Below are 14,070 nucleotides of genomic sequence, written 5' to 3' on the forward strand. Positions count from 1 at the left end.
GTTTTCGGACCCGGCCGGAAAACACAACTCCGGCGACTTCATGGCTTCAACGATTCCTTGGTTGAGCTCAGAATAGCTTCGCTGATCGATCCTTGGTGGTTGTTTGGATCGATTCACGTGAAACTTCGATCAACTCGGATTGGATCACTGTTCACGGCTTGTGAGGTAGTTTTCGATCCCTTAAGCTTGTTTTCTGACTTCGATCCAGTTATGAAAGTTCACAAGCATGCTTAGATGAAGCTTTTTGATGTTGGGAGTTTTGTGAAATAATGAGTTTTTGGCCGGCGGCGGTGCACCACCGTCTGTGGTGGCGTTCCGGCGGTGTTCCGGCCACTTAAGGAATTGGTTTTGGTATTATATATGTTCTACTCGTTGATACGAGCGTTTCGATATATAATATGAAAATTTTGGAGTTCGTATGGAATTGTTATGATTTTTGCCGTTTCATACCGATCGATTTATTCGATCCTTGAGGGTTCGAGCGTCCGATCGACTTGTGGTTTGGTCACATCGATCGTGGACATATTCCGGGGACTTTGGGAGGCCTCGGATGCGGTTTCGCCTCATTTGGCGTCACCTTGGGAACTTTGGTTCGATTTAGGGTTTCTAACCCCTTGTGATTCGTTGACTGAATGAGAGCTGTAATTCCTTAGGTACGTGACGTAGTACTCCTTGGACGGCTATTTTGTGGATTGGCTGCCTTGTCCTGAATTGAAGACGCAGCGGGAGTTTCGAGGTGAGTAATCTCACAAGGTTCATTAATGAATGAAATACCTTTATCGTTTGGTGAGTAAATCTCACGATATGTGTTATGAGCAGGATCGATATTTGTTATGAGTAGGATCGATATTTGTTATGAGCAGGATCGATATTTGTTATGAGTAGGATCGATATTTGTTATGAGCAGGATCGATATTTGTTATGAGCATGATTACCCTATTGTCTTGGAGTTATTAGGTTAACTATGACTATAGTTGGTGTTAGTGGTTTTCTGTGTGGATGGATGACTATGTGTGTATATATACATATTATGGGATGTATATATATACATATATATTCATGTATTAGTGGCTTCGTTGTAAATCTATGTGATGATCGCTATCTATGTGATGACCAGCGAAATCTATGTGATGATCGCTATCTATGTGATGACCAGCGAAATCTATGTGATGATCGCTATCTATGTGATGACCAGCGAAATCTATGTGATGACCGCTATCTATGTGATGACCGCTATCTATGTGATGACCGACAGAATCTCTGTGATGATCGCTATCTGTGTGATGATTGGCGATATCTTTGTGAATCTATGTGATGATCCTTGAAATCTAAGTGATGATTAGTAGGATGATGCAAATCTAGGTGATGATCGGTGGAAATCTGTGCGATGATCAGGGTGATGACTGCTCGGTAGCGGAGCTGAATTGTTATTAAGTTAACAAAGATCGAGAGGACTGCTGTGATGGTTGGGGCTACCTACAGACGTCAGAGTGTGGGACTTCGATGACTACTTTGTCTTGAATTGTTTGACTTAATGTGACCTCCTGAACTAAATTATATGCAGGGGTTACTATGAATTGTTTTGCTTGTTTTGATATGTGATTGCCTTGATTGTATTGATTGATGGTTTGATTTACATTAAGAGCCATAGCGGTTATGAACTGTACTCTGTAGTGAGGATAGGAAGGTGATTCATTGTTCTTCACCTTTGATGTCATGTTGATGACAAAAACTCCTAGGGGGGGGGAATGGGAAATGAGTGTGAAGTTGGAATTCGCTGTAGGGCGTTAGGATGGTGTTAAACATTTCTTGAGGAAGTCTTGTTTGACCGAAATTTGTGTAATTGGATGCTAGGATTGAGGTTATGAGCAGAAGGCTTTTGTGAAATTTGTGTAATTGGTTTTGAGTTACTCATACGAGCTTCATAAGCTTACCGGGTTTGTTGTGTGGAACCCGGTGCACTATTCAATGGAATGGTGTAGGGGTTAATACTGCAGGTCGAGGAGATCGTGGCTGAAGCTGAGGTGATGCCTGTGCAGCTTTATGGTAGGAAGCTATCTTTGTGACTTTACCGTTGATAAGGACTTCCGTTGTATAGTTACTCTGAGCTGCATTTACGTTTTATTTTGTTGTTGACAATTTAATTCGTAAGCATTGTAATATATAACTCTATGGAGCGAGTTTATATTAACTTTGAAGGTTCAGGGCATCAATATCTGTGTAAGTTAAAGGGAAAAAGATTCCAGGTATTTTGTATTGATGACTGGACGTTCACGCATATATAATTATGGGGTTATATATATCGATTTTCATGTGTGTAAAATCAGGGGCATGACAACTGTTCTGGAGGAGAATATAACTCCGGAAGAGAATGTTGCTCTGGAGGACTACTTTCAAGAGCCTGCAAAATAATAGCAAGAAAGCAGAAGAAGGTAAAATCTTCTTTCCTTTTATTGCATGTCATCAACAACTTATAATCTTCAAGTATGGGAAGATGAGACCCAGAATACCTGGGACCAACTCATCTTGCAAAAACAATAAATATGTGCATTATACTACCATGAAATGACAGATGAATCTGAACAATTGGTTAACAATCTAACAAGATAGCAATTGATTATGCACTCACAAGACAATGTACATTAAACACCATTGCTTAATTTAGAGATCTTAACCAGGAATTTTGATGCCAGTTTTTTTTTTTTTTTTGTTCCTCTTATACTCATCAATTTCATTTTGATTTTAGAAGGATAGGTAAGAAAGATGGAAAAATGGGCACAATGTTGGACGCTAAAGCAAAAGCAGAAGTAGAGCTTCCACGGAGTGGAAATGAAAACATTTTGTAAGAAGACAATATCAATATGTGCATGAAATACAATTAAGGCGAAACAATTAGTGATACGATATGAAAATTAGGCTTAAATGATGTAGAAATATATGACGCAGACAATCAGAGACATCTGCAATCAAACGAAGACTTGCTAAAGTAGAAGCTAAGGACCAACAGGCCGACTAAAACAATCATGCATGATTATTATTCCTGGATATGCATTACTATGCAATACAGATTAGACAATGATTGAATACAAAATACATGGTTATACTCCCCACAATCCCACATGGATTATTATTCCTGGATATGCATTACTATGCAATACAGATTAGACAATGAATGAATACAAAATACATGGTTATACTCCCCACAATCCCACATGGATTATCTACCGACCTAGTCCAATATATTATAGGCAAACACAAAATGTGAATACTGAAATTCATGAATGCGCATTACATGCAAGTTAAGCTTGGCAGAAGATAAAACTATAATTATGTAACAACACATCAGACACAACCAAGCTCACATTCTGAAGTTATCTTCATCAAAGAAAGCATTGGCAAATGAAGTCCAGCTAATACTCACGTTATATAAGAGGAGGGTTTCAAGAATTGAATCTGCATCTTCAAGTCCTGGATATTCTCATCAAACCAGTGTGTTAAATAGGGACAGGGTTAAACTGAAGCATTTCAACTAAAAACTTGCACTGGAATGAAATGGTCCAGTGCTCATACCATGTTCTGGGATGGTTTTGGCAACCATATTGACAAAATGATCAGAAACTTTGGTTTGGGACGGTCCTGATGATGATCTAGCCTGTAGGAAGAAAAAAAGGAATTGCATGTTGAGAATACTATATATATGATTATATAACCATCTAAGTGTAATACTTGCTTATACATTATACTTTTGTGCATACACATTAATTGTGTATGTTTGCAAGTTCACTGAAGTCATGAAAAGTAACTAGACAAAAGAGGACAATAGTGTGCTCAGGGAAACCAAATTAATCAAACACAATTAGATGAACAGAAACTATGATGGGAAAAAGAAAATAATCATTATGAATTCCATAGGGTTTACAGTTTGGTTGGGTAGAATAGAATGCAATACTTCTAGTTCAACCTTGGATCCAACCTTCCCATACCTTAATTCCACTCATGTAGTCTCAGCTAAACTTTGAACCATAGCATGAGATTATAGGATGCCAGCATGAATTTTGAAATCTTTCCGCTAAAACCGAAAAGGTGGATAACTAAATTTTGTGGAAGCAAAAGCACCAAAACCATAGATACATCTTTGATATTTGAGATATTCAATCACTGCTTTTCGAGGAAAAAGAATAAAAGAAAAAAGCCAATAATCTACAGATAAGAAACTTCGTTATGACACCTAATGAGCCATAGTCACGTCCAATTCTGTTACTTGTAGCTTGGAATGCTTAGATCTCTATAAAAAAAAAAAAAATGGAAGAAACCTGAATATCATCCGTATGCATTTTACTAGTTAATTAGATGCAGCATTTTCAAGAATATCCAGTGAAGAAACACTTTGCACAGTTGATAACATACAAAGCAAGCAAGTATCTCATCTGCCCCAATGAACTTATCACATAATAGATTCATATCGTCAATCTCCACAGAAATATAAATCTGCATGTCCGATTATGTGTTTAGCTCCCCAGAGCCCGATTACCTGAAGAAGATAAAGTGAAGTTTTCAATCTCAAGCTCATCTTCAGTATCCCAGTCAACATCATCACCGCCTACCCGAGATGTATTTCCATCCTTAACAGGATATATAAACATAAATGAGAAATAAAGACGTACATGAACTTGCAAATACTATAATTTTTACATACACAAAGCTCAAGCATTTAGTCCAATGAGGGTTCGCTCAAGCATTATAACCAGAGTGAACCAGCAATACAATTAACAAATATAGCTAGGCAGACCTTATACCGAAGAGCCAAAGAAACACTACCTGCAGTCCACATTCAGAAGAAAAGGCAATTTAAATTTAAAAGAGACCAAAGCCAACAAGGGCCACAACAATGCCTATTATGAAATAACCCTGCAAGCACTGCCTACCCACATTCACCCTAAAAGTCCTGGTTTTCATTACATTCAATTAACCTTGAAAATTGCCAAAACACACTACAATTTCACAAAACGTTGTCATTAAGCATGTCATTGCCGCAGCTCCGCAAACTAGTCATTTATTTTACTTCCTTATTACTATTAGAATATCCTTCAATCACAACAATATAATAAATTTCAAATTGAAGAGTGAGCACTTAAATATTAACCAGGGACTAAAAGAAATGAATGAATACAAGAACTTAAACAAAAAACATGTACCATTTCTCTATATGTATGTTCAGCCCAGTGCAAAAGTTTCCAAGCTGTCCAAGTTAAACACAAAATGAATAAGTACCATAATAAAGAGAAAACTAAAAACTTTAACTGTAAAAAGCAAGATATAATTTAATTCCTTGACTTGGATAAAATACTTTCGGAAACCAGGATTACAGTATTCGTTTGCAACTATGTAAAAGATATTCTTGAAGATTCAAGGTGTAGTAAAAGTTGTTGAGCCATGAAAAAAAAGACTAAACTGTGCTATTTTGGCTGTGCATACAAATTTTATCATATGGAGATTGATGATACGAACTTACATGGGTGCAAGATTAATCTGATGCCAGAATGAATATCAACCCAGCTACAGATCTATCCCTAGCTAGCAGTGTCGCTGCAGAGATTTTTCAATAATTATCATAGTGTTAATAAAGGAACGGTAAATAATTTTAAACACATTAGATTACACATACAAGTACATATAACATAGCAATTCCTCAATTAGAAAACTGTACTAGAGACAGAGTAGCCTAAAATTAATAATGAGTCAGTTCATCGATTGCAGAACCGTCACAGGAAAACATACTTGGTGCCTATGGTTCACAGCAAACCAGTAAGATTATTTAAACATAAATTTATATTCTTATTGTATCTTGAATCACTCTAAAATACGTGCAACATTTTGTTTAGAAAATTTATGACTGAAATTGTGTGTATCTTGCAAGAGTACAAATGCTGAAATTATCTGGAAGCTACCACGCTTAAGGGAGTTTACTTTTACAAACAGCACACAATTATATGCATGAATAATCCAGGAAGTTTATCAACTATGTCCAAATACCGTGTAAGGTAAAGGGAAACAGTAATATACCAAATTGCTTCCAGCAGACAAGCTCTGGAAGATTGCCAAAATGTTCTATATATTTGGCATATGTTAAGTTATGAACTCCACGACTGGAACACAACACGAAGTTAGTGCAGTTGGATTCATCGGTACTTGAAATGCACCCATAAATGACTTTATCTTGTACCCAAAGCAGTAAACAAGTTGGATTAAAATCACAAATAACCCAATTGTGAAACATGATAATCTATACCTTGAACAGAATGATACGAATAAAGTGACTATAATATGATAATGTATGAATCCAAGCAGTATTATAGGACTATTGTACGAGTACTCGACTCGATTATGAAATGACACAACAGCAGACTGAAATGAGCAAATAGCCACCCTATTAGGAAGGGGAGCCGTCTCTTGAAAACAAACTCAAGAATCCAAAACAGGACAGAGCATACGTAAAGCCAGAAATTGAAAAAGAAGACATTTCTGTTGCATAAAAATCCTTCAGAAAACTTATTCATATCATACTCTTTAACCATAAATTATCAAAGTTTTTGGATTCAATTCCCCCTTTAGCCTCATTCTCTCCCATGTCAGAGTAAAAGAAAATAATAATAATAAAAAATAAATAAAAAAACCAGTAGTCTCACCTTATTACAAGACAGAGTGCATTACATTAGAAAAACTTGGAATCAGTACCAAACGGAACCCTAACGTGCCGTAAACAGTGAAAGCAAACATGAACACGAACAGAAAGCAATTACATACAAGTTGTATATAATGGAGAAGCAATGCAAGGTTACTTAAAAGTCCCTATAACAGCACACCATTCTACATGAGTACACGGTATAAAAGTATAATACTTAATGGTGCAAGCCTACAAGTGTACTGATAGCTTATAGATATGAGAAGCTTCATATGCTTCACCTATCAAACTAACTACAGAGAGGCAATTCAGTTTATTTTAAAACTACTTCAATAATATCGGTTATGCAAGTAAGATTATAGTGTCATTTGGAAATGACGTGGGGAATCCACTAATAACTAGGCAAAATATCAAAAACAGAGTGACCAAGACTCACCTAACTGTAAAAGATGAAGGCAGGGGAGCTCCAGAAATTAACTACTGCAGAAATTCAAATAAGAGAAGAGGAGTCATTTCCAGCCATGGGATCTGTAAGTCCATAATTTTGGTCTTTCAGAGTGGCCAGGGGTGGATCCCCTATATTTCTGCCAGTCCTATAATTCTTCAAGCGTGCAAGTTCTGCTACCAGTGCCACTGGTTTCCCCTTCAACCGGAATGTCAAAATCAATCAATATATCCTCATAAGGAGACATCCTACTGCTTGATTGAGTGGTTGTTTGGTTCAACTCTTGCACTTCTTGCTCATATATCAGACGGACTCCACACTCCTTCACCTGCAGACCTGGCCCTCTGGTTTCAAATAAGAACTCAAACTGACTGTAACTGTTATGCCACCACCCTGTACCAAAGTATTTATCACGAGATACATAGAATAGCCACAGGTGATCTGACTTAACCTTGCAAAATTCTTCACTAAAGCGAAATGCAGGCTGTCTGCCATACATTTCCAATTCTCTTCCATCGAGCTTCAGGCAACATACAAGATGATGTGTTGCATTAAAAGTCTTGAATTCATCTATATAAAGCTTATCAATCCGATGGTGCTCTTGGACTACAAAAACAGCACACAAAACAAATCCCAAAACCCGACTGTTTTTCGAATGTGCAGGTAGAGATACACTTACAGAACACCCAACACTCCAATGGCTGAACCACTCAGGAATATTCCTTCCAGGAATTACAATTTGAAAAGTTTCCCTGTTATTAGAGATTCCCTGTGCAAGAAAATATAGGTAGTTAGTTGATTAATGTCTATAAGTATATGAGCAGAAACGCGCACACACACGCTTAGGGAGTACCTGATACATGAATGCCTTCAGCATTTTGAATGCTATGTTATTGCATCCTTGATTGCCATTTAGATTGAAGCAATTGATGAAATTAAAATATGATTTGTTTGATCTGTTCAAATTTGATGCATCAAACAAGTATTTCAGTGAAGTACAACCATCTGCCCTTAAATCTAGTATACTATTTGATGGAAGGTCCGACAACTCTTTAAGTCTCTTGCAATTCTCCAAGTTAAAGTTCTCAAGCATAGGAAGCAATCCAATACCTGAAGGAAGACGAACAAAATTGTTCCCACTTAGATTCAAGGTCACCAAAGAAGGAAAGTAACCAAATTCGTTGGCAAATGCTCTTTTACCAAGATTGCAATTACTCAGGTTCAGATATGTTAAATTACACAGACCAGATATAGGCAAGCGGAAACTCCTTTTTTGCACCAACCCAGAAGGCAAGAACTTATTTAAAGATCGCCAAACCACTTTGCCAAAGATTGAACCTCTCACATATTTTCTGCGATCATGGGTAGATGACATTTCTATTGCAGTCCCACTATTCACAAGAGTTTCCTCAAAACAGTCCATCTCCACCACATTTACCTGATGTTTGCCAAGTTTCAAGCATCCAGAAAGATTAAGATCTTTAATAGACTTCAATTTATTGATGGTACTCGGAAGACAGAAAAGATTTCTGCAGTTGCTCAGATTTAATGACACAAGGCCACTCAGCCGTTCAATTGACACTGGCAGTTCCTCAATGGCAGTCTCATCAAGATAAAGCACCGACAAACGTTCCATATTTCCAACAAACTCGGGAATCTTCTTAACTTTTGAGCAGTTAGAAAGAATTAATGTTTCAAGACATTCCGTTTCAACTCTACTTGGCAGACTCTTGAGACTTTTGCAGTCTTTAAGATTCAGGACAATAAGCTTTTTGAGAAATCCAAGGGATTGATGGATTCTTACCAAATTCTCACACCCTTCAAGATCTAAACTCTCAAGATTCTGAACGCCTGTGAGGTCTGGGGTCTCCACAATGTTTCGAGAATGGCAAAGTTTGATGAACTTCAACTCGTCAAAATTCTGATCATAAAATCGAAATAGTGAGCCACCACACAAAGCAGAAAATCTGCTTTATAGAGATAAACAAGAAGACTATTAACTAATAGCCATACCTTTGTTCCCTTCCAAAGCTGTTCAATGTTGCTGTGGCACAGGTTAAGTTCAACAAGTTCATCTGCTTCGAAATTTTGTGGGAGAGATATTAAGGGATACCCAGTCCATTCAAGGAATCTCAAGGAATTAGAAAGACAAGTGAGGCCATTGGGAAGGTCCACATTACGAATATGGAGAAGAATAAGTTGAGACAAATTTGAAAAGGCTTCTGGCTTCCAATGAGCCACTTGTAATTTAGTTAACTCCATTACCATGCCTCGGATTGAATCTGTTCCCTGATAATGAAAAACAAGAATAATAGCTCAAGTGCAGAACACAAAGAATACCAGGACCTAAGCAGATTACAAGTAAATCTGCCTTTTTTTTCCCCCCACACAATAATTGAAGTGCAGAACACAAATAATACTATGCTCATCTTTGTTTCATTACCAAACTCTTACCTTATTTCTGTTCAGCACATTCTTGATGTCTTCATGAGACCATAATCTACTACGTTTGCCTGGATCTGTAGGAGACTGTTCACGAACAATTTCCCAGCCCGTTTCTTGTAGCAAATCATGCATAGACAGTTCTTTGTCGTCGGAGATAGTTATGAGAGATCTATCAGCAAGAACACTTAAACCAATGACAGGGTTTAGCTGGCAATATTCTAGTATTTGTGTCACACGATCCTTATCCTTCCCCTTGTAAAAGCAAGCGATATGTAGGAATATTTCTTTGTCTTTTTGATCCAGTCCATCAAAACTAATCCGAAGTACCTCAATAATATGTTTATGTGGTGTGTTCTTTAGCCTATCTATTGCACTTGCCCATTCATTAGCGCTTCTACCAAACAGAAAAGAACCTAAAACCACAACAGCCAACGGAAGCCCCTGAGCATACCCTAAAATACGGTAGCACAGATGCAAATAATCTTCTGGTGGGGGACATTTCTTAAAAGCCTTCAAACTCAAAAGTTGAAGTGCTTCATCATGTTTTAACCCGTTAACCTTGTATGTAGCATCAACATCATGTGCCTTTAACAACTGAACATCTGTCGTGGTTATGATAATTCTAGTCCCAGGACCAAACCAGTTGCGACTTCCAGCCAATTTCTCTAATTGAGTCAGCTGATCCACATCATCGATAACAACAAGCACCTTTATTCTACACAACTGCCTTTCTATCATAGCAGCTCCTGTGTATTCATCTTCTATATTTTCAATTTTTGCCATCAGGGTTCTGGAAAGAAGTTTTTCTTGTAGAGAAACTAGGCCATTTTTTTTAGACATTTCTCTAACATTGGAAAGAAAGCACGTTCGGTCAAAATCCTGACAAATTTCATCATGGATAGCTCGAGCAAGTGTTGTCTTACCTATGCCCCGCATGCCATGGATCCCTATAAAACGCACCCCACAAAGCTGCGGATGTATGTAATTGCTTAATAAATCATGAATGCGGGAATCCATTCCTATGAAGCCCTTGTCAACACTTGAAGATGTATACACGGACTTTTTTAGTATATGATTAACAATTTCGTCAATTAGTTTTGGAAGAGATCTGAGAAAATTAAGATGAAATTGTGAGTTAGAAACTTAGCGATGTAACATAAGCGGCAAAAACAATATTAGCATTTGGCAAGATTAAGTAAATGCAAAATGGTAATCTAGTCTCTCAAATTTACTGGATGTTCATTACTCTCCCTCAATCATTAAAATCCCAATTTAAATCATAAAGAATAGTTCAATTTAAAAAGAAGAGATTATCCTGCTTTCAAAAGAATAGTTACTTTAGCAAGGAAACATATTAAGGTATGATCGAGTAGTATGGAGGAAGGAGATTTACCGATAATTGTCGAAATCCCAACCAGAAAGATTGGCTACCTCAGTTAAAGCAGCTCTCCACGCATATAGTCTGTCCTCATTCTTCCTATAAACTTCTTCATGTTCCCTTACTTCTACTTGGGGTTCCCTTACTTTGATCTCAAACCTTCCCCTTTGGTGCCGCACATCAGAAGGATCCACCCCTAAGTAGAAGACGGGGAGGACTTGTTGGCCCATCTCTTTCATGCATTGAATAATCTTGACGAGTTCATCCAAGCACCATGACGAAGAAACATAGCTGTGTGAGAGAATGACAATCGCAGTTCTAGACTCCTCAATTGCAGCTAAAAGTTCAGGCCTTATGGATTTTCCTTTCTCAAGCTCTGCGTCATCCATAAAGGTGTGAATTCCTTTCCGACTTAGTGCAGAATACAGATCACCGGTAAAATTCCAGCGGGTATCTTTTCCCCTGAAATTGAGAAAGACATCGTATTTCCATTGACGACGACGAGAAGAGGTTGACGCCATCGATTTCCTAATCGGAATTGAATCAGACTCGCCTGTCGTGTTGTTCACGGAGATACTCTGTCCCTTTTCTAGTCGATCCCCGGACATGATTCCACTCTCCAACGATTTAGTCAAAAGCCAAAGCCAAAGTCATCACTATTCATGCAATTTTTACATCTCCAATCATCTTTAGTTTAAAGAGAAAGTCATTTAATAAATTAATTATTTTAGAGAATTAATTAACTACAATATGAATTTATATATTATACAAAATTATGCTATATAATATATCGTCATTAATTGATTTTTAAATTTTTATTTATTTACTTTTGAGAATCTATATATTCATGCGACGTGTCAATGCTATTCAGATTCGGTATCTTATTTCTATCTCGGTTGAGATTTTATTTACTACGTGATAAGATAAGATTTTCTATCTCAACTTTATTGCCGATTTTAGTGCCACGTGTCAGTCGTTGAAAGGCTGGTTAGATTACATTTTTTATTTTTATCTGCCACGTGTCGTATCCTATCTTCAGATATCCTTATCCAACCCTCCATAAATACAGAGTCATTCACTCCATCATAGCTCACCAATTCACAAACACATCTCTTCCCATATCAAAAGCTTAGAAATTCTGAACTTCCTTTTCATTTTATATTTTTGGTTCCTTGTTGCAATGAATAGGTTCCGGAAATTGCTGATGCAAGAGAAAAAAGATGCAATTATAAGAAATCGTCAAAGAGCCCTGGTGATGCATGCAGCTTCCTCTCATATCTTGAGGATCCAAGAGGAATAATCACAGTGGGGTGGTTCACAGCCTGGGTGCCAGTACATCGCAAGAGATAGAGAAGCTATGGATCGATGACTGAAAGCTCTATACTTCACTTTGCCGTGTAGGTTCCGAGCGATGTATTTCGCAGAAGGTACAGAATGCGACCTCATGTGTTTAACCAAATGATGCATGATGTCGCCAACCACGATCCGTACTTCGTGCAAACTGATGATGCCTCCAGCAGAGTTGGTTTGTCTACCGAACAAAAGCTGAATTGTGCTATGAGGATGCTTGCTTACAGGCTTCCGGCCGACCTGTGTGATGAGTTCCTAGACGTAGCTGAATCTATAGCTTTGGAGATCTTGTCACACTTTACTAGAGTAATCTAGAATGTGTACCACAAGCATTACCTTCGTTGACCAACTCCGGCAGATTTGCAGCGGTTGCTTGATGTTGCCGACAAAAGGGGGTTCCCCGGAATGGTGGGAAGTCTCGACTGTATGCACTGACAGTGGAAAAATTGCCCAACCTCATGGCAAGGGCACTTCACTAACCATAAGTGAAAAATCACAATCATTTTGGAGGCGGTCGCATCATACGATGCTTGGATTTGGCACTCCTATTTTGAACTTCCAGGTTCCCTTAATGATATCAATGTACTTGGAATGTCTCCATTATTCAACGAAATATGCACAGGTGAGGCTCCTCGAATTTCGTACCATGTAGGTGATAGAGAATAATATGGCCAATGCTACTACCCAATGTTCTAAAAATCGGCCTAGGCACTGGGCGTGGCTTCACAGTTCCGATTAGAGGCTAGGCGATCCTTCTGGGCGTTTGGCTTCCCGGGGGCTGCCTAGGCGGTATTAGGCAGGCTTTAGGCGCTGGGCGTTGGACGTTGGACGCTGGCGCTGGGCGCTTTGCCTTTTTTTTTTTTTTTTCCCAACTTCGGCTTCGACTTCGTATATGAATCTCAGACTCTCAGTTTCAGAGTTTCTCACTCTCTCAGGCAACGACATGGTAGGCCAAAACTCAGAAAATAAAATTGAAGAAGCAATGAAGAAGAAAGGTACTGTCTTGATCGGACGGTGGTGGTTCAGTCAATCAACCAATGTGAGAGAGAGAGAGAGAGAGAGAGAGAGATTACAGACATTATTGGAGCTTACAGCTTGAGCTTGATGGTGCTGGGTTTGATTGATAATCTTCAGAAGCGAAGAGCCCAGGCCAAAGTGGTTTGGTTTTTCTTTATTTCTTCTTATGTTTATCTAAATAGTAAATAGCTTAAATATGCTTTGCAGATAAGGTCAACACTAATGGATTAAGATCATGCTGGTTTCAAATACAAAGAATAAAAATATATATTATCTTATAGTATATAAGATAAGAAGTATCTGACATTTGCTTTAAAGTTTAAGCCAAAAGAAAGACTGATTCGGTGGGGAGAGAGAGTGGAGATAATTAAGACCAAAAGAAAAAAGAAATGTTTTAAAAGAAAAGAAAAAAACACACACACATTAATTAACACTTATTTATTTATATGTGTTATAAAAATAAAATTAATACAAAAAAAAAAGAAAACCGCCTAGTCCCCACCTAGGCTCCTGGGCGCTAGGCCCCGGACTACCGCCCGACGAGCGCCTAGCGTTTTTTAGAACCTTGCTACTACCTAATCGATGGGATCTATCCTAAATGGGGATCTTTTGTGAAAGCAATTAGAAATCCAATTACACCAGAGCAAGCTCATTTTACAAAGATGCAGGAGTCATACAGAAAAGACGTGGAGAGGGCATTTGGAATTCTCCAAGCTCGTTTTGCAATAGTAAGAGGACCCGCCCGTGGATGGG

At 38.1% G+C, this 14,070-nt stretch overlaps 1 protein-coding gene across 1 annotated transcript; it reads right to left on the bottom strand.

Moving 5' to 3' along the window:
* Positions 1-2,209: 2,209 nt before the first annotated feature.
* LOC112200616 (disease resistance protein RPV1) lies at positions 2,210-11,581 on the bottom strand. Its single transcript, XM_024341643.2, has 11 exons — positions 10,966-11,581; positions 9,582-10,680; positions 9,141-9,416; positions 7,981-9,048; positions 7,119-7,896; positions 5,513-5,586; positions 5,196-5,239; positions 4,532-4,622; positions 3,571-3,652; positions 3,422-3,468; positions 2,210-2,401 (listed from the first exon to the last, which is right to left on the bottom strand). Exons 1-5 carry the CDS (start codon positions 11,556-11,558, stop codon positions 7,276-7,278), a joined length of 3,657 nt encoding a protein of 1,218 aa, XP_024197411.1. The 5' UTR covers positions 11,559-11,581; the 3' UTR covers positions 2,210-2,401; positions 3,422-3,468; positions 3,571-3,652; positions 4,532-4,622; positions 5,196-5,239; positions 5,513-5,586; positions 7,119-7,275.
* Between the last annotated feature and the right edge of the window lie 2,489 nt (positions 11,582-14,070).

This window comes from Rosa chinensis, chromosome 1, assembly GCF_002994745.2.
Source record: "Rosa chinensis cultivar Old Blush chromosome 1, RchiOBHm-V2, whole genome shotgun sequence".
NCBI lineage: Eukaryota > Viridiplantae > Streptophyta > Magnoliopsida > Rosales > Rosaceae > Rosa > Rosa chinensis.

Bases quoted from the DNA above. Each gene is read 5' to 3' on its own strand.
- LOC112200616 (XM_024341643.2), bottom strand. From the start codon at position 11,558: ATGTCCGGGGATCGACTAGAAAAGGGACAGAGTATCTCCGTGAACAAC. The intron at 10,681-10,965 runs GTAAATCTCCTT...TAATTTTCTCAG, and splicing joins TGGGATTTCGACAATTATCG to ATCTCTTCCAAAACTAATTG. The intron at 9,417-9,581 runs GTAAGAGTTTGG...TTTCATTATCAG, and splicing joins ATGTGCTGAACAGAAATAAG to GGAACAGATTCAATCCGAGG.